The following is a 25,891-nucleotide window of genomic DNA, read 5'->3' as shown; positions in this document are numbered from 1 at the left end:
TGCCCAACAAATCTCTCCCGGAAAAACTGCTCCGGTCGGGACAAAAAAGACCTGCTCTTTACTTCACTTCTCGTTTCCATCGTTTCGGCCACCTCACTCGCCTTATCCTCTTCTTCGTCTTCTTCTCCTTCCTCTGCAATGCCTAGCGACGACTCTAGGGACCCCTCTGGCTCGCAGCAACGGCAGGACGAACTTTCCCCGGAGCGAGATTCACCCGAAGAAAATGACCCGAATGCGAACCTGTCCGGCTCGGACTCCGATTCCGACTCCGACGACTCCTCCTCCGACGAGGAAGAAGGAGGAGGAGGACCCGACTCGGGAACCGCCGGCGACGACGCTCTCACCTACACCCGACCCTCGGGCGACGACATGGACGAGGACGACAACACGCCGGAGGCCAACATCCGGCGCTTCTCCGAGATCCTGAACAGTCGGCGGATGCGGAGGAAGCTGGAGGAGGAGGACAAGAACTACGTCTTCCACGAGGACCTGTTCGATTTCCCCGAGGACCCCGAGAAATGGCGGGAGGAGGATCTGAAGGAGCTGTGGGCGGACGCGCCGCTCGAGGCCACGAAGCCCGGGTGGGACCCTGTGTGGGCCGACGAGGAGGACTGGGAAATCGTGAAGGAGGATATCAAGGCAGGCCGCGAGCCGGCGATAGCCCCATTCTACTTGCCGTACCGGAGGCCGTATCCGGCGATACCGGACAACCATTACGACATATCGAACCCAAAGGCGGTGGTGGAGGAGTTGGACAGGATTGAGGAGTTCCTGAAATGGGTCAGCTACATTTTCCCAGACGGCAGCTCGTATGTGCTCTTTTACTTTACTTTTTTTGTTTTTAGAGATTCAGCTTTTGGGAAATGAAGATATACAGTTTGTGGGTGTCGGGATTTTGTTCTTACCGTACGGAATTGTATTCTGGTTAGTCTGTTGCGTGGCATCCTCTGTATCTTTTTGTTAAATTGCTCATATTGCATTAGCTTAGTGAATGTTTGAAAGATTAGTATGCTGATTGTAGGAGTGAGTTATTGACTGGCATTAAGATTGTCCCTATTTGAAAGATTGGGCATGAACAGTAATTTTATTTGTTTCAGTAAATTTCATATGTGGTCCTTTTCCATATAGTTATTTCAAATTCAGTTTTACAGATGCTGATGCTTTTACTATGTGCGGTGTTTACCTGCTATTTTTCCCTTCCACACTATACTCTCTGCAATTGCTTGTATCATGTTAAATTCAGTGGTTTCGGAAGATTGAGCTCGGTGGTTGTCATGAATTTGTAGAGTTCTATTCAGTAAATTTGGATGTGATTGTTTATGCAGTCACTGTTCTTCTTCAGTATCTCTGTCAACTGTTCATAAGTGTGTTACTTATTCATGCTATGCTTGGTAACAGAATTAATGATTGATGTGTTAGTCTATACATTTGCTCTCACTCTACTGTCATGCTTGGTGTAGATTTCAATTGACTGCAACCTTGATACTGTTTGTTTTCTATTTTGATCACAATGTTGATATGCAAAAATTGTGCTCTGGATGGCTTTGACTCATTGTCCACTGCCTGTTGTGTTACCTTTCAGGTATGAAGGAACGGTTTGGGATGACTTGGCCCATGGAAAAGGGGTCTATGTCGCCGAAATGGGGCTTGTTAGGTTTGCTTCCTCCTCACTTTCAGATACTAGTTAGTAGCTCTGATATGGATGTTTTACAAGTCATTTGATGCATTAGAGTTTCTAACAGCCACAAGAAGTTCAAAGCTCTTTATTAGATTCATTAATTCACAAGTTGATTGGTCCATGACTCGCTATTGGCAATAATGTGAATATAGTATCGTTACTCACTCTTTATCCGGCACGGTGAATTTTGGTTTATAAATTCTTAAATAGTGTGGCTTGTTGGCCCTCCTGATCAGAAATGTTCTATTGGTAATATCAATGTCAAGCAAAAGAATGATCCCATATTTTCTGGAATACTACCTTTTGTTGCGAGTTTTTGCTAATACTTTTTGCCATATGCTAAATCAAGCATTAGTTGTGAAAGATAGAAATCTATCACAATTCATGTGATTGACACACACACACACACACACACATGTATATACATGTTTTGTTTATGCTTAATCAAGCATCAGTCGTGAAAGATAGAAATCTATCACAATTCATGTGACAGCGACGGGTTCTCTTCTCCTGTGGGGGTGGAGCGACAGAAGTTCTCCCTTCTTTAGTAGTTGACCTAGATACCCTCCATTCTTGACAAAGTTAGAAGCTGCATTTTTCTTAGCGGCATCTGAATCAGAAGTAAAATTGCTAATGCATGTTCATTAACCCGTAAGGTTTCTTTTGTTAATAGCTATGATGTTGCTTTGGCATTGTGTGATTTGCTCGAAATCTAGGGGACTTTGCTTGAAAACCTGAAACTATCATGTGCTTATCTACAACCATGACATGTGAAAGTTTCCTAAAGATCTGGATATTGAAAGATGAAAATCTTTTTGCTTCTCCCTGAGAGTACTGGTCAAATTCTCCATAAATCGCTTCTTTTTCACCTTTTTTGGGTTTAAGAAGAAGGAACTATCCAAGTCGACCTTGGCTTAATGTGCCTTGAGCTCGGAGGAATGATCTTGTTATGTACTTTTTTACCTGTAGGTATGAAGGTGAATGGCTTCAAAATAATATGGAAGGACATGGAGTCGTTGAAGTGGATATACCTGACATTGAACCTCTTCCAGGTTCCAAGTAGGTTTTGAATTGAATGTAGAACTCCCCTACTGCAGCTCCACAATGGAGAATGTAGTGATCATTCTCCTAGTATTAAGTTGAGATGGTATCATTCTCCTCAGGCTAGAAGAGAAAATGCGTGCTGAAGGGAAGATCATAAAAAGAGATTATATGTCTCCGGAAGACAGGGAGTGGCTGGAAATGGATATAGAAGATAGCATTCGTCTGACTGGGGATAACTATCAAGTCCCTGTCTATGAAAATGATGAGTGGATCAGACAATTTGGTCAAAAACCGTAAGTTTCAATTGCTTCTTCATATACAGTTTCAGCTCCATAAGGTTCTAATCTGCGGTTGTCTCTATGTTTTCTGATGAAGTCCAGGCATTCAACTCTCTCTCTCTCTCTCTCGGTCCAGCATTAAATGTTTCTAATTGAGATGCGAAAGAAATTGATTTTGTTCCGAGTTCTCATTGTTTAGATTATTTTACTCCATTGTGCTAGAAACTATAGTAGTCACTTTTCCGGATCTAATTAATGGTGATGGAGGTCCCTATGATTGGATTCCTTGACCTACCCACATAGACACATCGCACAAGAGTTTCTACTGTTAATCTGGTACTCTTAAATTGTTTTCTATGCCAGGGAAAAAGGTCGATATCGGTATGCTGGTCAGTGGAAGCATGGAAGGATGCATGGGTGTGGCGTTTATGAAGTCAACGAGCGTCTAATCTATGTATGTCTGTTTGGACAAGTTTTGTGTGGCAGGATTAATTTACTTTTCAGTTATATAATTGGCATGTGCTTATTAGCAAATATTTTGTTGGCTTGGCTATCCATGTTGGTATTCAGAATACACTATTCTCTAGTAATCCGCAATTTGGAACGCCTTTCCCTTAATGGCACACTAGTTATTTAAAACACCTGGATCAATAGATAAATTCAACACCCTTTTTCGAGACATATTATTCATGTGGATATCCTATATCGAGAAACCTCTCAACTAAAAGACTTTGCTCACTTTAATGTAGGATTATGGTGTTTTAGAACTACTTCAATATGTTGATCGTCTTTAATAGCATTTGAAATTTGTCTCTTCCCAACTGCACGATCATGAGAAATCTACTCATATGGTACTTGAATTTAGTCAAGGGACCGATCTGTGTAGCATTCCATTTAATCGAGTTAATGCACTATGCAGCAATCTTGGCATGACCATCATTCATCATATTGGGAATCCAATCCAATTCCAAACTTGGTGCAGCAGAGATGTTTGCTACTTGTGGATATGCCATGCATGTCAATGGAGTATTTGATTGAGGAACTTAGATGGCATTGATGACCTCTTATTGGCAAAAACAAAGAAAAAGTTCTTTATATAGGGCATATGCTATGAGGTTCAATCTCTCTTTTAAAGAAAGATGAATTTCCATTGAGAAACAGCTCTGGCCTATAGTGCATGACAGTATAGATGGAGTGAGCAAGTCTTAACTTACTACTATCCTTCAAATTTTGGAAGAGCTTTGCAATCTGGGTGGCTGTCGTGTGCTCTATTTAATGATATCTTGTTGAGAGGTCATAATTGCCTTTTTGTTTTTGTTTTTGTTTTTTTTTTCCCTTTCAGCTTCAACCGTCTGGAATAGAATGAGCAATATTGCATTATGAATGTATGCAGGGTAGATTTTACTTTGGGGAGCTATTAGAGGATGAGTATGGCTGTGACGAGGATGTTTCAGCGGTATGTCCTGAAGTTGAGTTCTTTAGCTGTCTGAACAGAGATGTGACATTTGTGACTCTTACATGCTGGCCCTTTTCAGCTTCATTCTGGGATAGCAGAAGTAGCTGCTGCTAAGGCAAGGATGTTTGTTAACAAGCCAGATGGAAGTATGTCTTTTGAACCTTATGACATTCACTTATGTCGGAATTTGACTTAGAAAAAGTAAAAATTGCATCCGAGCAAGCAAATGTGAGAACTAGAACCTTCTAACCTTCAGTAGATTGTGGGACTCTCATGTTATTCATTTTTTAAGTTTTTCCCAAGTAATACTGTTTGATAATATAATGTTGGCATGCTCCTGCATTTACTTGGAATAAACATGATCGTATCTTTGTGGTTGGAGATCTGAGAAAAAATGCTCCTATTATTATGATTCGGATACTTGACATCTGTTAGGTCTTCAAGTTGATGTTTCTCTTGAAACTCAAAAGTTCTGGAAAAACATCATCCTTGCATTGTAGATTCTCTTGTTAATAGATCTGCAATTTGGTTTGCGGGATTATTTTTAATATGTCGGACCATTGTCTTTTGAGTGCATGCTCCTGCTTTACTGTAGTTAAAATTTTCGAGAACGGGGAGTCACAAAACTGTTATTCAGCTAGATTTATTGAAAGCCCTTCCCTCCTAATGAGCAGCTTTTGTATGAGTGCGATCGCGTCAACTTGCCCTTAAAACAAACTTCCACTTCATAGCTCTGATTTTCTGCTGGCAGTGGTCAGAGAAGAGAGAGGCCCCTATGGTGATCCTCAGCATCCTTACTTTTATGAGGAAGAAGATGTGTGGATGGCCCCTGGCTTCATCAATCAGTTCTATGAAGTAAGTTTCATAGTAGATTGGTGTATTCAGAGCATATTTTTATGATGGGGTTTCACTGTGCCTTCTATTGACAGGTCCCTGATTATTGGAAAACATACGTTGGTGAAGTGGATCAGGAAAGAGAAATGTGGTTAAATTCCTTCTACAAAGCACCACTAAGGCTGCCTATGCCCGCTGAACTCGAGTATTGGTGGTCACAAGGTATGCATTCAAGGTGGTCCTCCTTTGGTCTCTCTACATGCGTGCGTTCATGGGGAATGGAGCAAGAAAGGGATGACCCTTCTAGTGTCTATTTCGCTTTTTAAACTTTGATGGGCTTGGGAATAATGAAGTGGAACTGGGAGTTTAGGCTGAATTTTCAATTGTTCTATTCAATCAGTGAGAAATGCCCGTTTCTGCCCCATCCAAGAACAAAATCCAGAGTGCCTAGAAATTTGATTTGGGTACAAAGAATAGCAGAAGTGAAGTAGATGTAATTAACTCAGGATATGATTTTGCATAACTCTTTTTCTCTGGTCAAACTCTTGCATCCTTATTAGAATGAGTCATCTGGACTTTGCGATTGCTGTAGCTAAGCTAGCAGAAATAAGCAGCTCCTTCTCACCGAGTAGCGTAGACATTTTTTTTTTTTTCCGCTTGTTCTCTGAGTGCTTGCAGTTGGATCTCTAGCTTGCAAAGAACCAATCTGTGGATCTTGTATGACATACTTGGTATTTGCTTGATCAGATCATACTCCAGAATTTGTTCTGATCAACAAGGAACCAGAACCTGATCCGCAAGATCCATCCAAGCTTATATACACAGAAGATCCTGTAATCCTTCATACTCCAACTGGGCGTATAATTAATTATGTTGATGATGAAGAGCATGGGATCCGCTTGTTCTGGCAGCCAGATTTAAAAGACGGGGAAGATGTTGACCCAGAGAAGGTAGAATTTCTACCACTTGGTTTTGATGAGTTCTATGGGAAAGAAGAGGTTGTCAAGAAAGAAAGTTTTTGGAAAAGGATTATCATGGCGATGGAAAATGCATGTAAGCCTACATTTGATAGACTAGAGAAATGGACGGAGGAGAAGAAGAAAGCCAGTGAAATGAAGATTAAGCTGATAGAGAAGGAGCTTGACCTTATCGAAGCTGAATTGTGCTTGGAAGAGGCAATTGAGGACATGGATGAGGAGCTGAAGATGACAGAGAAAGATGAAGAGAACATTGAAGTGGGTTTGCGGGAGGGAGTGGAAATGGATTCTTCTATGTCAGCCAAAAAAGATGAGAAAACTTTGGCTGCTGATGAGGAAGAGGAAGCAGAAGGAGAAGAGGAAGAGGATGAATATGAAGACGAGGACGCTGAACCGACAAGTTTTGGTTCTGTCGCTGTCGATCAGGACTCATCGAAGAATGACCGAAAAGGCAGCAAGCCTGGGGGGTCGCCATTTTCTACTTCCTCATTGGGATTTGCTTCATGCGGCCTCGTCTCTGTTGTAAGTATTAAGTTTCCTGGATCACCCTTGTGAACCCTATGTCTCAATTTAAGTTTGATAACCCAACAAAGGCTTTTCGAGGTGTTTTGACTTAGGAGATTTGTATAACCGTTCCACTATGTCTCAATTCATGAGCATTTCCTGGAACATGTGGATGTTATCTCCCTGGTTTGTTGGAATCTTGACCAAAATAGCCATGTGAACGTATATAGTGGAAGAAATCCGTGCACTGATGTGTGAGAACTTTTTGGTGGACAAATACGTAGATACTCAATTTCTTTTGTTAATTCTGATGTGATTCATCACAAACTCTAACGTCCTTATCCCAGTTGCTCTTGTTTCCCTCTCTGCAGGTTTCTTCGAAGCTGCAACACTCATTTTTATCATGGAAGGAGAGCAGATCCTCGGTAAACGCAACTCCAACATTGCTCATCCCAGGCTGTAGTAGCCTGAATCAAGTTCCTCACAACCTCAGTTACGCACCAAATCTTTGCAAGGAAGGGAGATTAAGAGCGAGGAGGCAAGAACGCCGAAAGCATCAAGCAAGAAGACCGTCAAAGGGGAGTGCATCTCAACTGCATTCCTTATCGAGGATCCTCTCGCCCGGTCCAGCTTCTAGAAAGCCTGAGATGAATCCGAAGGAGCCAAGAAGATGGAGGCATGCCTGGCTGCATAAAGCACCGAAGGATGACTTAAGCAGCATCTTGTCATTACATAATTCGCTGTACTATTCCAAATCATACATGGACAGTGGTATGAAGTGAGGTTGGCTCATCTCTTCCGCAATATTCTTTCTGACATGAATATGTAACATTTTGAAAGGTCAATTTTTTTTATGTAACATCGGCTATTATTTCCGGTTTTAGTCAATTGAAGGAAATAAAAGAAAAACATGTAGAAGTTTTCACCGAGTTGCATTATTTCGATTAAGAGAGATACACGAATTAATGAAAGACACACTGAAAAATAATTAGTCTACCGACAGAGTATAAGTCAGTCTATTCATCAATATTTGTGAAACTGATTGGGCACCTAAGCATGGATTTCTTTTTTTTTTTTTTCCTTTTTGGTCTCGGGATCTGACCAATCTCATGTGGGGACTGAGCCTGGGTACATTGCAGCCATTTGACACAAGGCAACAAAGAACAGGGAGATCAAATTTCCTGCCCACTTCCAACTTGCTGTACTATCCTTAGTCCCCACTCGGACCAATTGTCATCATCATTTGCCAATCCGTAGATGCATTATGCAGAGGAGAAGATGCTCTGGCCTCCGACCAAGCAAGATGTGGATTTGAATGCGAAGGCTGTATAGACTGGCATTGGCAGCATCTTGACCATATCCAACCCCGACCCCCTCATTTTCTCTCTCTCCCTACGCATGATGTCTCTTTCTTTGCCCAATCACCAACTTTATTGAGCTTTGTTACCAACGATTGTAGATTACCAACTCTCATTTAAACATTTACTAAAATTGGTTTGGTCGATTTCTACGCAAATAAGAGCCGGTAGATTATTAAAATTCGATAGTTAAAAAAAAAAAGCAAATAAACGAGTTACTCAAGGTATGAAGATTCCGAGCCAGTGGTCTTATCTTCAATCATGTCAATGCCGATTAAATCAATGTTATTAGCTGTGAATTTCAACTTTTTGATCTTTTCTGTTTCTTCGGATGATATGATGGGTCGATCATTTGCTTCATTGGTTTCAATGGTGGCAGAGACGGAAAAAGAATAAGAAAACAGGGGTGTAGCGCTTGAAAGCTAAAAATCCGATACATAAAGAGAGAAAGCGAGTGGAATAAGACTTTCATTTTTTCAGCCATTTCTTAGCCAGCCCACTCAGATCGTAGATAGAGAAAATAGAGAAGCTGTGCAAGAGAATGTTTATTGCAAATGAATTGGATGATTCAAATGAGGGAGAGAGCTTCCCTATTTACACAAGAAGTCTTTTAATAACTATTGTTGATTGACTCTAAATCTAATAATGGTAGCAATTTCATCTCCCCTTCTGCCGACTAACGACATTTGAGACAAGAATATTTGAGAACGTATCGTCCGATCTCAAGAATATTGCAGAGGATTCAAGAAAATCCTAGATGACAAGACACTTCAAGTCTTGCTATTCATTCGAGCTATCTCATTGATAGGTTGGATCACAGAGTGAGCTATCTCATCTGTGTCTGTCCCAATGTTCTGTTGTGTGAACCTTATCCTCCCACAACATACATCATGGTAAAGAAAAACATCATAAAATTTGTTTGGATTTATGTAAACTCCTCATGCCTTGCTAACATGAGAAACCGACCCTTTCTGGCCTGAGTACCTCCATCCCAAGGCAGATCAAAAGATTTCAAGCCCGGACGCCCGAATCCCTGCTCTTCTTCCCTGCGCTTTTTTTGCTCATCGCTCCATTTATCATGATGGGAGTTCATCTCGAAACCGGATCTTACTGGCCAAAAACAAAGAGTTGGCCAGAAAAAGACAATCCTTTTCGATTTGTACAAGGTGGGACCATTCTCAGAAGAGAAGATAGAAGTGAACTCGGTGGCACATATGGTCAAGTGGCTCATAATACAGAACAACAAAAAAAATTCTAAATTTATTATAATTATGCTAAGTCAATTTCATTTTTTTTATTAATTCAGTTCTAAACCTTTTGCAATTGTGATAGTTCAGTCCATCTGATCAAATTTGGCTGGCCGGCGCCGACATGAAAGTTGGCTGTCCGATGACATAATATTGTAATAATTTTATTTTGTTTTTCATTTTTTCCTTTTTTTTTTTTTCTTTTTCCCCTTTTCAAAACCCATTTGGCTCAGCGAACAAGGTAAACCCTTTCCAAAAAAATAAAAAATAAAAATCAAGAGAAATCACCAAACCCACATATAAGCACTCCTTCCCTCAATTACTTTGCATTTTTTGTTTTTTTTTTTTTCTCGTGGGTGTGTTTGTTTATTGTCGCCGTGCTTCGCTATGGCTGGGCGAGGCAATCCGGCGAGGCCGGTTCTCGCCCCGACCCAGGCAAGGTGGATTTTGTCCATTGTCGGGACATTGGTAATTTTTGACGCCGTTTGCTGTAGACATTAACATTATAGCGTTCCTCAGCCACTCACCGGCCGGAGGAAGAAGGTGAAGAGTCGAAGAAAATGAAAAATGAAATCAAATTAAAAATTAAAAAATATTAAAATATCATGTCGACAGAAGGTTGGCATTGGTCGGCGTCCATGTCGGCGCTAGCCGGTCAAATTTGATCGGATGGACCGAATTGATATAATTATAAAAGATTTAAGACAGAATTGGCAAAAAAAAAAAAATTAGGACTAAAATGGTATAATTGTAATAGGTTAAGGACTTTTTTGGTAATTTTCCTCTCATAATACCAACAGATTGTAATGGCCCCCTAGAAGGTGATGCCATGACAATTCGAGTATCGCATCAACCGGCTCCGTCAAGTCACACGTTGCCAAGCCCCACCCCCAAATGATCACAGGTTAAAGCATTCCTTTCGCAAGGCTCCGCCCTCTCGGGGCGGGCCTACTCGTTACTTGTAAGTCCAGATGGGCGTCGAAGCAAATTATGATGGAGTCCCTCCGTCAAACGAGTGAAGTGTGAGGGCGATTTCGGCCTCTCGCCGATCTGATCAGGGCGGCGAACGCTATTACCTCTCGGGTTATTGTCATCACACAAAGCGCAGCTCTCGCCCCACGTCCATAATCCACACAAATTTCTCCGCGTGCCGGATATTGCACATGCTGATGATGGAATTTCAAGGACTTTGACGCAAAAATTCATCTTCTATGTGCTCTGCAAATCGAACCCAATAGATTGAGCTGATAACTTAGTTTCGATAGGATATGGGAAAGTCAAACTCAACAATTTAACTGATAGGTAGAGACGGAGTCAAGTCATGCAGAATATTTCAACATTTAATAAGTGAAAAAACCACTTCAACTTCTCAGAAATTACGTTCCGGACTCGAATGTCATGTCTTTTTCTTATCCTCATCGTACTCCTAGGGGCCACACGCACAGACAATACCGGGTCATGGTCTTAATCATTACAAGCATAACCACGTTTTTTTTACAAGGGAACGGCCGATGGATAAGCAGCTCGCCAACAAGGAATTTTCTTCTCCCCCGCATCTATTCGTTTGATAATTTTATAAACTGGCGTCCTCTCATTACATGAGGTACGTCCATCAGAAGTGCTTGTTGTTATCAAACGACAAAAGCATAGTGATTGGGTATCGAAAAAATGAAAATCATTGATGGGATATGAATAAGACTACCATTAAATTAGTTCTACTTCAAGAAGTGTGAGTTTCTCCATGTTCATGTTCCCCTCACTACTATTTTCCAAATCAATCTTTTGCCGCAAAACAAACGGAGCTTAATTATTCGGATCTTCAATTTCAAGGAAAACCGTCGTCCCGTCTTAATCGAATAGATTGCGTCAATCACATTCCAAGAAAAAAAAAAAAAAGGAAACAAGACCCACAAAACTGGCCTTGCTTACAGATAAAATGGACCGGGCATGCTTTTTACGATATGATTTGTCGTATTCGCGGTTGTAATTTTACCTCGGATATCCCTTAATTTATGAGCTCGTGCTTGGCCCTTGGCCACAACTGATCCATGAGCACACGGCGATGTATCTGTCGAGCAGGATCCTCAGAATCCTTGTTTTGGCCGACGAATAAAACGAAGATTAGAAGCTAAATTAAACACAACTTTCCGGGTCAGGTACTTTCTAATTCACGACGGCGCGCATGCATTCTCGTCCTCATCCACGAGACAAGAGAGTCTTCTGAATAAAACCCTCCCCAGTATGCTCATACTGATTTATGACATTGTGCCTAAAAGCTGCGATCGAATGTTGAACTTAGTTTTACCTATTGAAAGCTCGATTGCAATTTTTAATATTGCTCGATACATAAACTTATTTAAGCATAGGATAAGTTATCCAAATAGTCCTAAACAGATTTTACAATGCCAATTTAGTCCTAAATTTTTTGATGATTTACGATGAAGTCATTTTAGTCAATTTAGGCCAAAAATTACTGATGTGGATGATTTTTTCTTTTCTTTTTCATCCTATATTTCCCTTCTCCGGTTGCCGTGGCCTCGACGACGGCTAGTGGAGATCTCCGACCATAGCAATTGCACACAGACCCTTGCTAGAGAAAGAAAAAGAAAAAACCAAATGAAACGAAAAAAGAGAGAACAAATTCTGAATTTAAGAAAAATAAAAAATTGCAAAAACCCGCCGGTACCGACCGTGTCGCGTCATAGGATGACCGGCATCTAGCCAAAATCGGTCATAAGGACTACATTGACTAATCGTCAAGAAGTTGAGGATTGAATTGGCCAAATCATTCGACAAAAAAAAAAAAAAAAAAAAGAAGAAGAAAAAATTAGCCAAATCGAAAGGTTTAAAAATGAATTGACCTTTGTACAACAGATTTAAGACTTTTTTGACGTAAATCCTTTTCTGGTATATCAAGCATGCTCTTATGAACATTCCTAGGGAGAAGTGTCAAAAAAGTCCTAAACCTATTACATTGGTGTCAATTCGGTTCTAAATCTTTTTTTGGTGCCAATTTAGTCCTAAATCTTTTGCATTAGTGCTAATTAAGTCCTAAACCTTTTATTGGTGCTAATTTAGTCCTAAATCTTCTGTATTATTGTCAATTCAGTCCTAAATCTTTTATATTTATACCAATTGAGTTAATCCGGCCAATTTTGATCGAAAATCGCTGACGTGGACATCAATTGTCCTATATGGCATTGCTAGCGCTAACTTGGACATTTTTTAATATTATTTTAATATTTTAAATAAAATTTTAAGCATTTTTTTGGTTTTTTTCAAAATTATTTTTAAAAATTATTTAAAATATCAAAAAAATATTAAAAAAATATCCACGTTAGTGCCAACCGTGCCACGTAGGATAATTGATGTCCATGCTAGTGATTTCCAATCAAAATTGGTTGAATTGACTCAATTGACACAAATACAAAATTTTTAGGACTAAATTGGCACTATTGTAAAAGGTTTATGACCGAATTGGCACTAATAAAAGGTTTAGGACTTAATTGGCACCAATACAAAAGGTTTATGACTAAATTGGCACAAAAAAAAGATTTAGGACTGAATTTGCACTAATATAATAGGTTTAGGACTTTTTCGACACTTTTCCCAACATTCCTAGGGTGCCTCCCGATAGGGGTGAGCGGTTCCAGGTTCCTTACAGGTTCCACCCGGAACCCGGAACCTACCTGCTCAAACAGGTTCCTCATTTTTTGGAACCTGGAACCTACCCGTTACACCTTGGAACCCGGAACCTACCCCGTCACAGGTTCTAGGGTCGGTTCCAGGGTACCCGAGAACCTATCAACTTCTTTTATTTTCTTTTATTTTTTCATTTTTAGTTAAGTAAAATGAGAGTGAACACTACAACATCTAAGAGAAAGTAGATGTGAGTGATTTTAGGCTCTGTCTGCATTACATTTAGAACCCGAAACCAATCTATTGGAATACATTTATCATTTTTTGGAACCCGAAACATAAAAAATTGTTTAACTCCAAATTATACACTCATCATCGGATGCCATATAACGTTGTATGATTGTGCAAAAATATATACCAAGAAAAAAATAAAAATTTATTTCGGAATCCAGGGTCCAGGTTCCGGGTTCTAGGTTCTAGGTAGTGGAACCTGGAACCTACCTGTTAGAACAGGTTCCTCAATTTTTGGAACCTGGAACCTACCCCGCATACCTTGGAACCTAAAACCGGAGCGGATCCTACAGGTTCCGGTTCCAGGTTCTCGGTTCTACCCTGGAACCATGCTTACCCCTACCTCCTGAAGCCAAGGAAGCCTGCAAAGTCTCGGGGTTTGATAGCTTCCGGGAAATAAGAAATAAAGTAACCCCGTTGATGCATTTTCCATGAACGAGCAACTTCTTCGACACCGAGAGGTCAAAGGTAGGGGCTGCGTTCGGGAGGAAGCTAAGTCCCACACCACGCATTCCGTTCAACCCAGTCCCAAAGCACCATCAATGATCGACAAATAATGGCGAAACAGAACAAACGGACAACCCCACTCGAACAAGTGAGCCGGAGTCCCACCACCAGTAGTCCAAAAAAAAAAAAACACCAGTCTTTTTCTACAGCAGAGGAGGAGAGTCAAGAAGACCTTTTTTTCCCCACTTGTTGTTCGTCGCATGCTGTGCATCTTCCAATCCTCTCCAAGTCCCGCCCTCCACCAGTTAAGCCCTACCACTATTGCAATTTGCAACCCAACCATCCTTGCCAAATCGTAGATATATATGCGGACGAAATATGATGCATTGAACCAATAAAATGAATAAAAAAAAGGAAAAAAGGAAGAGGCAGAAATTCCCTGCCCCAGATATCCAAGTATTGCCTCCACTAGATACAGCCGGCCACGTACGTTCCGGTTCTCACCTATACGCAATGCCAAAGGCCTCACGGCACTTCTTGAGAAACTTCCCCCCCAAAAAAGTGTCAAACTTATTATATGGACACCAATTCAATTTTAAAAATCTTTCGATTGGACTAATTCAGTTCTAGACTTTTTACATCGGTATCAATTCAGTCCATCTGATCAATTTGACTTGGAAATCGCTAAGATGGATGTCAGTCATCCTAAGTGATATAATCGTCGCTAACGCTTGCAAATTTTATAGTTTCTTGTTGTTACTATTTTCTTCTTGTCATCGGGCCTGGCGAAAATCACAGCCCTCGTTCACGCCGCCAAAGCCCTCGCTTGGGTGCGTGTTGCCCTCATTGGATCCGGCGTCGCGATTAGGTGAGGACTTGACGGCCGGTTGTGCCACATAAGATGGTCGGCGTCCAAGTCAGCGATTTCCTATAAAAATTGGTCGGATTGACTGAATTGGTATTAATGTAAAAATATTTGGAACTAAGTTAATCCAATAGAAATATTTAAGTCCGAATCAATACCAATGCAATAGGTTTACGAATTTTTTATACTTTTCCCACTGATCTTAGCGCTCCTCCTTTCATCTATCTGACCTTTCACCTCGCGTTGCTTCGGTCCTCATGCTCTCGCAGCAGCATCCGAGTTTTGATCTGGTGCAGGTGACATCCCCGAGCATTTCCTTTTAGACGGTACTATTGTTTTTTTTTTTAGTTGCTTTAATCTGTAATGAATAGAGTTGAGTTGACGCTGAAAGATTAACCATTCCCGGTTGCTGTTTGAGGAAGCGTTTCTCGTCGACCTAACTTCGAAGAAGTTGCTCACGCGAGCATCAATGGCGAAAGTGACGACGGCGCTGCTTGCCTAACATGTACATGTGCGCCGTCGCGGGATGATTGGAGTGATCATAGGAGCGACAGACGTGAAAGAGGCGGGCCATCGACAAGAGGGAAAGTCGGATGAAACCTCGGCCAGAAAGGTGCTGTTTATGACTGAAGAAGTTAGGTGAAACCGAGAAATATGGTTGAACACAAACCAATTCGTACAGACCGAGTCCAACGTGAATAAAAGGTTGAACGGCGAAGTAAATTCGAAAATGAGATTATTTCGATGGCTCGGGAAATGGTAGGACAATGTTTATGTGACAGCTAATTAATGTCGACCCATATCGAACGTGTTGTAAAATCACGCTAAAGTAACGCAACAAGAAGAAATAACCAGTGAAATCAATGAGGAGCAATAAGGGTACTAGATATTTACATAGTTCAGTTGTTAGTGTCGTTACTTATTTTACCGAGACAGCCAATTGCAAAGTTACCAATCCAGAAAAATGCTAAGTTATAATTATCCAATCCTCTCCCCCCGCCCCCCCCTCCCCTTCCCTAATGTTACCCAGCCAAGGTTACACCCAAAGCAAGCCATAAGTGTTATCTCACAATCCCTTATAAGAAACTTGTGCAAAATATTCACGCGGAGAGAAAACCATAACACTCCTCTTATTTGCCTTACTATGCTAAAACCAAAATCCGCCTCTTAAATGAAATGTTTGTGTCCAAACAAGGAAACCCTTTTAGTCGAATCAAACTAGAGATCCAACTCCAACAAGGATTCGTCGTCCTTCCATGTGTTCGAAATCCAATTAATTTAGATCTCATGGCCGAATTCCATGTCGAGTTTTGTTTACATATTCAAACTCAAGACATTTGCAATAGACCTATCAAAATGGGTCATTCACCTATTTTTAATCAATATTTATATGTGTCAATTATATTTAGTTAATGGGTCATAAACGGATTTATAATGGAATAACAAAGATGTCAAATGAATTAACAACTTACCTAGATTCAACTGACCTCTATCACTTTTTTTTTTCACTCTAAAATCCTCGATCGTTCTTGTGTTAACTCATTTTATGCTCACACCTTAGTCCGGGTATATGTTTTTTTAGATTTGATTAAATAATGAAGTATTTTAGCAATATGAGTCGGGTCGGTATGAGTTACTATATTTATATTACATGAAAATGGATTAATATAGAGGAAATGAGTTAATTTGGAGCAGATTATTTTGGTCTCAATCTACCCTTTTTGACGGGTAACGGGACAAGCTAGAAAATGCAGTTAGGACAAGCTTCCTTTTTGACCTTCAGTACACTCTTACATGCGGGATTCACCAAACTATGTAGGTCAATATCACGCCGGAATATAGTAAAAAAAGCGCACGCATCACTTTTCAAATGTCCAAGCGTGTCAAAGCTCGTGCACGTTCTCTTTGCCCAAACTTATCATTTTCGTAAACTCGCGCTTCGCGTCAATTTCGGGTCGTCAAGCCGACTATTTTTCTGCGGTCGCCCTCTTCTGCCCGAAAGTCCAATTGAGGTGAACTCACTTGTACGTACTCGTCTTCCGTGCACGCATTTCCAACTGATCATACACACCCAAATGACGCAAGACCCGCTCGCTCCTAACGTAATCCTTGGAAGAGCTACTATCCGCTACGATGTGACGAATCGAATTTCAAATTGTGGGCTCAAATTTTTTTGTTTCCTAGGATTTTGCACGTGTACATACCTTTCGTGATCATGTCTTAGTTGTATAGATCTTCTTTTTTGAACGATGTGTATCTCGAGCTACTATCGCGATGTTACCATGTAAAATGACTTCAGTTGCTTGTAATTTTCTGTAGAGATATCATTTACGGTATTGATCAATAAACTTGGTATTTATAATCGGATTAATTAATTTTATCTCTAAGTCATTTAGTTCTCTGCCTAGAACTCAGTAGTGAGATGGAATCAAATAGCGAAATCGGAGGGGATAAACGGTTATAAATGTTTCGTGTGGGATCTTTTTTCCGGTCTACGCCTACTACGACTTCCTACTACCCAGTAAGTTCGAACGTTGAACAGAAACGATCAATCGCCTTCGCAGGCACGTGACAAACATGTGCCTTTCAGCCCACTACCACGAACGCCGCCTAAAAGTTGTTGGTGTTTGTATGGTTCACGAACCCGTGCGAAGCGATGCTCGTCGAGAGGGGACCACGCCACTCGCATGGTCCACGTGTCTAGCCAGTCACTCACGCCGCGCCACGTGGCCATTCAACCCCAACGGTGAACAAGCACCAACGACAGACATGTCAGGAAGGGCAATGGCCCGTCAACCATCCAGAATCGACGGTTTCACGACCGCTTATAGCCGGTAGCTCCATTAACAAAAATCGTGCAACTCTCTCTCTCTCTCTCTTATCTCTTTCGCGGGTATAAATTGCGACGTTGAGCTTCGCTTTTGTTCGTCGGCCGCCACCGTCTGTGTGTGCGAGTGATCATCGTATGCCCTCGGGACTCGCGTTTGTTACTGGAATACCTTCCTGGTTATGGTAGCTTCCGGTTACCGGGAATCTGAGAGCCCAAGCTCCTCCGTAGCTCTCGGTTTCCCTCGCCCGAGGTTCTTCCGCTACCGCCGATTGAGGTGAACCAGCGCCGGCTCCCATCCACTCGCCGCCTTAACTGATTTCGCCTTTCTGTCGCGGAAGTGATGCCGAACACGAAGGCTCACCGGAGAGGCCACGAGGAGAGGAACCGGAAGGGGAAGCAGCTGCTGCTGTCGGACAAGGCGTGGTCGTTCCACGGGAGGAGTCCGGCGGCGATGGAGGCGGCGAAGCCCCTCCCGAGGCCGAGGACGGTGCCGGACCTGCTCGCGAGGAAGAGCCTCGCCCAGGCGTCTGCGGCGGCGGCCGATGAGAAGCCGCGCCTGACGAAGCTCCTCCTGAACGTGGCGTTGCAGGGAAGCGTCGGGCCCGTACACGTTGTGACGACGCCAGAATCGACGGTCGGAGATCTGATCGCGGCCGCTCTCCGGCAGTACCGGAAGGAAGGACGCCGGCCGATATTACCAACCGCCGATCCTTCCGGCTTCGACCTCCATTACTCTCAATTCAGCTTAGAGAGTAAGCGTTGTTCTCAGCCCTTCTTTACTCGTTTGAATTTTGCCCAGTATCGATAAGCGTACGTGTCACGTGATGATTGACGGGAGTTTGTTCGCGGTTGCTTCCACCAGGTTTGGACAGAGAGGAGAAACTGATGGCGCTAGGGTCGAGGAACTTCTTCCTCTGCGCGAAGAGGCCCCCGACGGACGGCGTCACAGCCGCCGGAAGCGGCGGCGCATCGCCCGCGTCGTGCGGGAAGGAAGCCCAGGAGGTGTCGAAGAACGGATTCAATTGGCTCAAGTTCATGAATTTCATGCTGTGAAGTAATATCCCTCTGCTCAGTGCGCTGGTGAACGTCAGCTCCAATTTTTTTTTTTTTTTTCAATTGCTAGACTTGTGTAAAAATAAGTCTTGGATTGGTAATTTTTTAGATATTTCTTTGGGGATCGATTTCGTTTTCCCTTTTTTTTTTTCCCGAGACGAAATTGAATTATAATTAGAATCAATTCTCTCAAACGCGAAGTAATCTTTGGACGTGAATCATCGATCTTACTTTATTTGCGGTCTTTTGCGGAAAGCTAGAAAGGACTAAAATAAAAAGAGAGTGATCATAGCAAAAAAGAACAAATATTGTCTACATGAATAAAATATACGACTTTGCTGCCACAATAATCTGTGATTACTGTAAGAATAAAAGCATATCGTGAGCAATAAATTCTCAAAAGAATGGACCTCACAAAGATTTTAATTAATTATTATTATTATTTATTTTCTGTGGTCCAAAAGTCACCCAGAATTCTTTAAAATATATTTGATCGTCCCATTGAAATCGTGAATTGGTTTCTCAATCGTTGCAACTATCGTTATTTGCTTTCGCACTTAGCAAAATCTTAACCTTTCATGTATTTGATGGCACGGTGGTAGATCCAACAATCTTGGGGGGGAGAACCAAGTCCAACCTATTACTTTCACAAATATTGCCCAAACTTCTCCATCGAATAATGCCGTAAACATTTGGTCAACCTCCTCCTTGAAACCAAATATGGAAAAAAACCTTACGGTTCGACTAATTAGTTGAGATGTTTCATTTCTCATAAACTACACGCAAGCTGCTTTGGATCGAAGCCATATGCATAGGCCTAAGGTTCTAACTTGATCGATCTGTAGTTATTCCATTGTCCGTCAGGTGACCGGATTTCTACGGTGAGTAATGAGTGATGATCACAGGATATCGTCCCATCGGATGTTTTGCCAAGTCCTCGTAGTACACGGGACAAACCAGTTCTGTCGTCTTCGTGATTGATTAAGCATCAAACTCCCGAAAATAAATGAAAAAAGAATTTCTATGTCTCTGATCATTGCGGTTTGGAATAATGCTTGTCGTGACAGCAATTTATAAAATCGGTGAATAAAAGTGGTATAGTTTCTACTCTCTATATTTTGGCGACGAACTATATAGAAGAGAAAAAAAAGGGGAAATTTATTAAAAAAGTCTTCAATCTATTATAATTGTGTCAATTCAATCATAATTCTTTTTTTTTTTTTCCAATTGTCACGTGGTGATGATTGACGAATTTTGTTCGTGGCTGCTTCCACCAGGTTTGGATGGAGAGGAGAAACTGATGACGTTGGTGTTGCGACCCACCTTGATCTCTAAGAAGTATCGAGTGGTGAGCTAATGGATTGCCAAGCCTTGATGATTGGTTTTGGCTTGGGCCCTCTAAGGCCCATAACAAATTGCAATAAGAGAAAATAAAATCGGATTCAATCTTAGTGTGATCAATGACATGTGTATATATACATGCAAAGGGAGTTGCCATCAGCCTTTAAGCAAGGTAGATTCGAAAATCTTATCGAGTGGTCGGGAGAAGCCGTTCAATTCTACGTAACCAGAGATTCGGGTTCGGGGACTTGGTTACGCCGATGTTTCCACCGATGCCCTTTCGGTATTGGAATTGAGTGTTTTTCTAAAGTGCTCGCACAGGCGCGAGTCTATCCTATCAATCACAGTCAAAGCATGTAATGTGCGAAATTAAGGAGTCAATGGCAAGGGATAAATCGCATCATAAAACCCTAGTAAAGCCTTCAAGGCTTAGATAAGTGTCGAATTATAATTGTTTTACGTCAAGCAGGCTCCATGTTTCGACAAAAAAGGAAAAGCCGGCTCCATGTAACTCTTCACTAAGGAAAAAAAAAGTGCAATAATTCAAACAATGCTTGTCGTGATAATAATTTATGAAATCGAAGATGAATGAAAAATGACATAGTTTCTACTTTTTAATATTGTGCGATGAATTACCTAGAAGTGATGAGAGGGGAAAATTACAAGAAAGTTCTAAAACTATTGTTATTGTGCCAATTCAATCCTAATTTTTTTGAGCCAAATTAGTCCTAAATCTTTTACATTTATACCAATTCAATCCACTTTGTCATCCAATGCTGATGTTGCATTGCCGACACCGACGTGGACTTTTTTAAATAGCATTTTAATTTTTATATTACTTTTTTTCTTTTCTTTTCTTTTACTCAAAGCCCTAGAACCAGGACGCCCTCGCCCAGGGCCGACAAGGGGCTACTTGCCCTCGCTCGAAGAGGGCAAGGGAGTCTCGGCCCTAGGGTTTGGAAAAAAGAAATATAAAAATAGAAAAAATAAAAAAATCATAAAATATTTAAAATATTACTAAAATATTATTTTAAAAAGTCTACGTTAGCCCCGACAGTGCCACGTTAATACCGGCCAGTTAAGTGGACTAAATTGGCACGAATACAAAAGGCTTGTGACTAAATTGGGAAAAGAAACAGGTTTAGAGCTGAATTGGTACAATTGTAATAGATTTAGGACTTTTTTGGTAATTTTCTCGTTATGAGAGCCGCTTACTTAATTCCTCTTGAATCAATATGACAAGCGTCCAATAAAGACCAATTGTCCTCCAATAACACCCTTTTATATACTAACGAACTCGAAATCGTCATAAATTATTTTCCTATGTTAGCTTAGGCTCTGTTTTTTATGAAAAATAAATGATTTGAAAAATATTATTCTAAAACTTATCGTTTGTCTCACTTATAAAAATGTGCGAATGAAAAATATTTTCGTCGTCTATAAAAATGTTTAGAAATAAATCTGTATCGATGTGGATTTATTTTTCATTGGCTAATTATATCTAACAATACAAAAGATTAGTTTTTGGAAGATATTTTTCAAATGTCATTTTTTGCAAAACAAACAGAGCATTAATCTCCTTTAAATCGCAATCAATCAAATACAAAAGAATATAGAGATAATCCGATGATCTACAGAGCAACCACCCATTAGTAAGATAGTCCAATAGTTTCCAATATAATATTTCAACAAACAATTTAAATCGACAGCCAATAGTAGTGTCTTCTAACAAAACTTAACTTGCTCCTTAAAAGTTTATTTCCATAATCATCAAAAAATATCTTTCGAAGTTTCTTTTTATCTTGACAAATCATGGACAAAACTGCAATCCAGAGGAAATTTTTTAGGTCCTTATACGAACCAATTGAAAGTTCATAAATATTATTGCCAACAAACACCTAAATTATTTGCAATCTCACTTAAATCTCAATTCGAAAATTAGATTAGAAAGATGACATGGTAAATTTCTTAAAGGCATCATATGAACTCAATAAATTTATTTTAGCTTGTCAGATCACACGAGCTCTACGGTGGATCCACAATACCCAGCGTTGGGATAAGATGGGCTAACGATGCTCTGGAAACCGAACTGCAATATGGATAAAATGTGATTAGAGATAGATTGATTCTGGGAGCTAGCACATGCAGATGATGGACTTGGTTGGGGCAGAGGCCTTACTACTTCCAATTTTTCTTGATGCCGCCGAGATGGTCTTTGCCTAGGACTGTGGCTATAGAATTATGTTTCCTTGCAAGTTTTTGCAATTTGTATCTCATGTACATAAAAGGCAAATGAGAAGATCAACAAAATGATATATTATACATGCTTTACGAGTGCATAGCTATTTTCCGACAAAAAAAAAAGTGCATAGTTATTTCACGAAACCTTGAAAAATAAAGAAAATGCCCACTGGTCTCGTTGTCACAGTGGGAAGTTCGATAAATAAAGCCCATAAACCAGAAGCCATATTCGACTAAAAAAGAAAAAAAGAAAAACAGAAGCTATCACTCATCAGCCAAGAAAGGGAAAAGAAAGCAATACTTTTATTTTAAATTATTTCACCATTCTTGACCAAAATTTGACCAGTTCATAACTTTTTCATTCATACTCCAATTGACTCAATTATTTTAACAATGTAAAGCACGTCACCCAATCTTTATAAAATAAAATTCGATTTTGCAAACACACATGTGAAATTTTTAATAAATGAAATTACGAAGTTAATTATTTGAGATTTAATTTGTGGATTTACAATTAATATAATCCTTCTCTAACAATCAAACCCATTTTATTGCCAACAATTTGACCATTCTTGACCAAAACTTGATAACTTCATAACTTTTTCATTCGTAGTCCATTTGACTCGATTATTGTATCAAGGATTTGTAAACACTCATGTGAAATTTTTAATAAATGAAATTGTGAAGTTAATTATTGGAGAGTTAATTTGTGGATTTACAATTAATATAATCCTTCTCTAATCACATTCACGTTAATCAAACCCATTTTATTGTCTATAATTCAACCATTCTTGACCAAAATTTGACGACTTCATAACTTTTTCATTCATAACACAATTGACTCGATTATTTTATCAACGTAAAGCTCATCACCAAATCTTTTTGAAAATAAGATTCGATTTCGCAAACATTCATTTGAAATTTATAATAAATGAAATTGTGAAGTTAATTATTGGAGATTTAATTTATGGATTTACTATCCTCCTTCTCTAAAGCAGCAGTAAGATTCACAATCGTGTTATTTTCCTGGAGAACGGGTCAAAAGAAAAAGTTAAACTCACTTGCAAAACTTTCAATTTTACGGTGGAAAGTAGTCACCATATCGTCATAGCAAACAATGTTGTAACTTATACAAAATTTTATTTCTACCATTTTCCAAATTTATAAAATCAATGCACCTTGTTAGATCAGAAGGTAGAGATTCACAATCTCCGAAAATCCAATCTCATACGACAACCCCACCATTCTTGTTTGGTATCAAGACTCTCGGTTGCTGAACAACTAAATCTAGAAAACTTAACAAATTAATACCACCACTCACAAATGCATGAACAAAATATCGATCGGCGAGGAACATAATTAATTTTTCTCGAAGACGCTGATATAATCCTTGCCGACAATTGCAACTACAGAACAATGTTTCCTCAACACAAGGCAATTCCGAAGCATAAAAAAGATATGTCATTCTCAAATAGCATGAATGCCTGTGGTTTTCAAGTAATTGATCACGCCTTTTACTTCTTCACGTGATTCCTACAACCCATCACATTTAATTATATTTAAGGCATAAAGATTAAACATGCACTTCATGCAACACAGTCTAAACTATAAAAATGGCATTATTTGAATTGATTATCTGCTATTAAAATTAGGCCAGTGGAGGAAAGAGATCAATCTCTACACTCTTTTTGTTTAACGAGTTTCTCGAGTTAGATGATATAGTTAAGCATGTACCGAGCTTCTATCTCTTGAATAAAACTTACTCTCTCTAACTATTACCACATATACATGGTATAAGTGAATAAGTTGAATTTTCAATATGATTTGCATGTTGCATCGAGGTAAATTTAGGAGTATCAATAGTACTATCAATTGTGGAAATGACCGACTAATATATACCGGCAAAGAGATTTTTCATTCGTAATACAATTGACTCCATTATTTTTTTGAGCGATTTTGCAAACACTCAGGTGAAATTCTTAATAAATGAAATTGCAAAGTTAATTATTCTAGATTTAATTTGTGAATTTACAATTAATATAATCATTCTCTAATCACGTTTAAAATAAATGAAATGGCAATTTTGAAACGAGTCGGTGTATATAGATAGTTCTGGAGTTAGGTATTGTCTCGTTTTAAACATTTTATTTCTTCTATTAGCATTTTGGTTCCACAAACGAGAATGTCTTGAAAATTTCATGACCTTATCAAGACCCGGTTGGGTTGGACGGGGAGGCTTTTATCGTAAAGGATGTGAAAATTCCTATCAAGCTGTCCATCTTGTGAGAGATTTTTGCGAAAAGAAGGTGATGAATAATAGTTGAAACGTTGGGTACATTGGCTGAGATGGAATTGGGGTCCCTTATAAGAAAGTATGATATCAAAGCTCCATACACAAATAACAATATCTTTGATCCATATCTGGCAAATGTAAAGCTTACTAAGCCCTTGGGCATTCCGCGTCACCTTCTTAAGTAAGTGCACCGAGTTAATTAACTTTTATTCTAATTTTTTGCTTTATGTTTTTGATGTTTACTGTATCTTTTTTCCCTCTATATGATGTAGTTTGCATAGGCCAGAAGTTGGTCAAAGACACTATATGGAAATGAAATAAGGATATGAAACTCGTGAAATCCCACTTGTTGAAAGAGGGACAACATAAATGCCTGTCACCTATGGAAGATCAAGGAACTGCCCTTGGCTAGGGTTCATGATGGTTTTGAATATAAGGATAGGGTATTCTTTCCGATCATCTTCACATGATTGGTAGTTAAACCAAGTTTTTCCTTCTTGACTGCAATTATCGTTTCCTTAGGAAGTTGTGAATTCTGGTGATAACATGTCAATCTCAACTAGCATAAATACTATGATTTTCTGCAATTCTCGTTTGCTTAGGAAATTGTGAATTCTAGTGGTAACATGTTATTCTCAACTAGCATGAATACATGTAGTTTTCAAGTAGCTGATCACGCCTTTTACTTCTTCACGTTATTCCCGCAACCCAAGACATTTAATTATATTTAAGGCACAAAGATTAAACATGCACTTCATGCAACACAGTATAAACTTTAAAAATGGCACTATTTGAATTGATTATCTGCTATTAAAATTAGGCCGGTGGAGGAAAGAGATCAATCTCTACACTCTTTTTGTTTAACGAGTTTCTCGAGTTAGATGTTATAGTTAAGCTTGTACCGGGCTTCTATCTCTTGAATAAAGCTTGACTCTCTCTAACTATTACCACATATACATGGTATAAGCGAATAAGTTGAATTTTCGATACGATTTGCATGTTGCATCGAGGTAAATTTAGGAGTATCAATAGTGCTATCGATTGTGGAAATGACCAACTAATATATATTGGCAAAGAGATTTTTCATTCGTAGTCCAATTGACTCGATTATTTTTTCGAGCGATTTTGCAAACACTCATGTGAAATTCTTAATAAATGAATTTGCAAAGTTAATTATTCTAGGTTTAATTTGTGAATTTACAATTAATATAATCATTCTCTAATCACGTTTAAAATAAATGAAATGGCAATTTTGAAACGAGTCGGTGTATATAGATAGTTCCGGGGTTAGGGATTGCCTCGTTTTAAACTTTTTTATTTCTTTTATTAGCATTTTGGTTCCACAAACGAGAATGTCTTGGAAATTTCATGACCTTATCAAGATCCGGTTGGGTTGGATGGGGAGACTTTTATCGTAAAGGATGTGAGAATTGCTATCAAGCTGTCCATCTTGTGAGAGATTTTTGCGAGGAGAAGATGATGAATAATTAGACTATCGGTGAGGACAAGGTTGCA

At 39.7% G+C, this 25,891-nt stretch overlaps 2 protein-coding genes across 2 annotated transcripts; both read left to right on the top strand.

Annotated features, from left to right (window-relative positions):
* Positions 1–8: 8 nt before the first annotated feature.
* On the top strand, positions 9–7,742 carry LOC115735332 (protein TIC 100). Its single transcript, XM_030666533.1, has 11 exons — positions 9–809; positions 1,583–1,654; positions 2,648–2,737; positions 2,842–3,015; positions 3,364–3,454; positions 4,394–4,456; positions 4,536–4,602; positions 5,208–5,311; positions 5,386–5,512; positions 6,038–6,789; positions 7,143–7,742. Exons 1-11 carry the CDS (start codon positions 139–141, stop codon positions 7,551–7,553), a joined length of 2,622 nt encoding a protein of 873 aa, XP_030522393.1. The 5' UTR covers positions 9–138; the 3' UTR covers positions 7,554–7,742.
* A 9,789-nt stretch (positions 7,743–17,531) lies between these two features.
* LOC115735333 (uncharacterized protein At4g22758) lies at positions 17,532–18,613 on the top strand. Its single transcript, XM_030666535.2, has 2 exons — positions 17,532–18,200; positions 18,311–18,613. The coding sequence occupies exons 1-2, from the start codon at positions 17,789–17,791 to the stop codon at positions 18,499–18,501; spliced, it is 603 nt and encodes a 200-aa protein (XP_030522395.1). The 5' UTR covers positions 17,532–17,788; the 3' UTR covers positions 18,502–18,613.
* The last annotated feature ends 7,278 nt before the right edge of the window (positions 18,614–25,891 follow it).

This window comes from Rhodamnia argentea, chromosome 8 (assembly GCF_020921035.1).
Source record: "Rhodamnia argentea isolate NSW1041297 chromosome 8, ASM2092103v1, whole genome shotgun sequence".
Lineage (NCBI taxonomy): Eukaryota > Viridiplantae > Streptophyta > Magnoliopsida > Myrtales > Myrtaceae > Rhodamnia > Rhodamnia argentea.
This window is presented reverse-complemented; position numbering and strand designations above follow the sequence as displayed.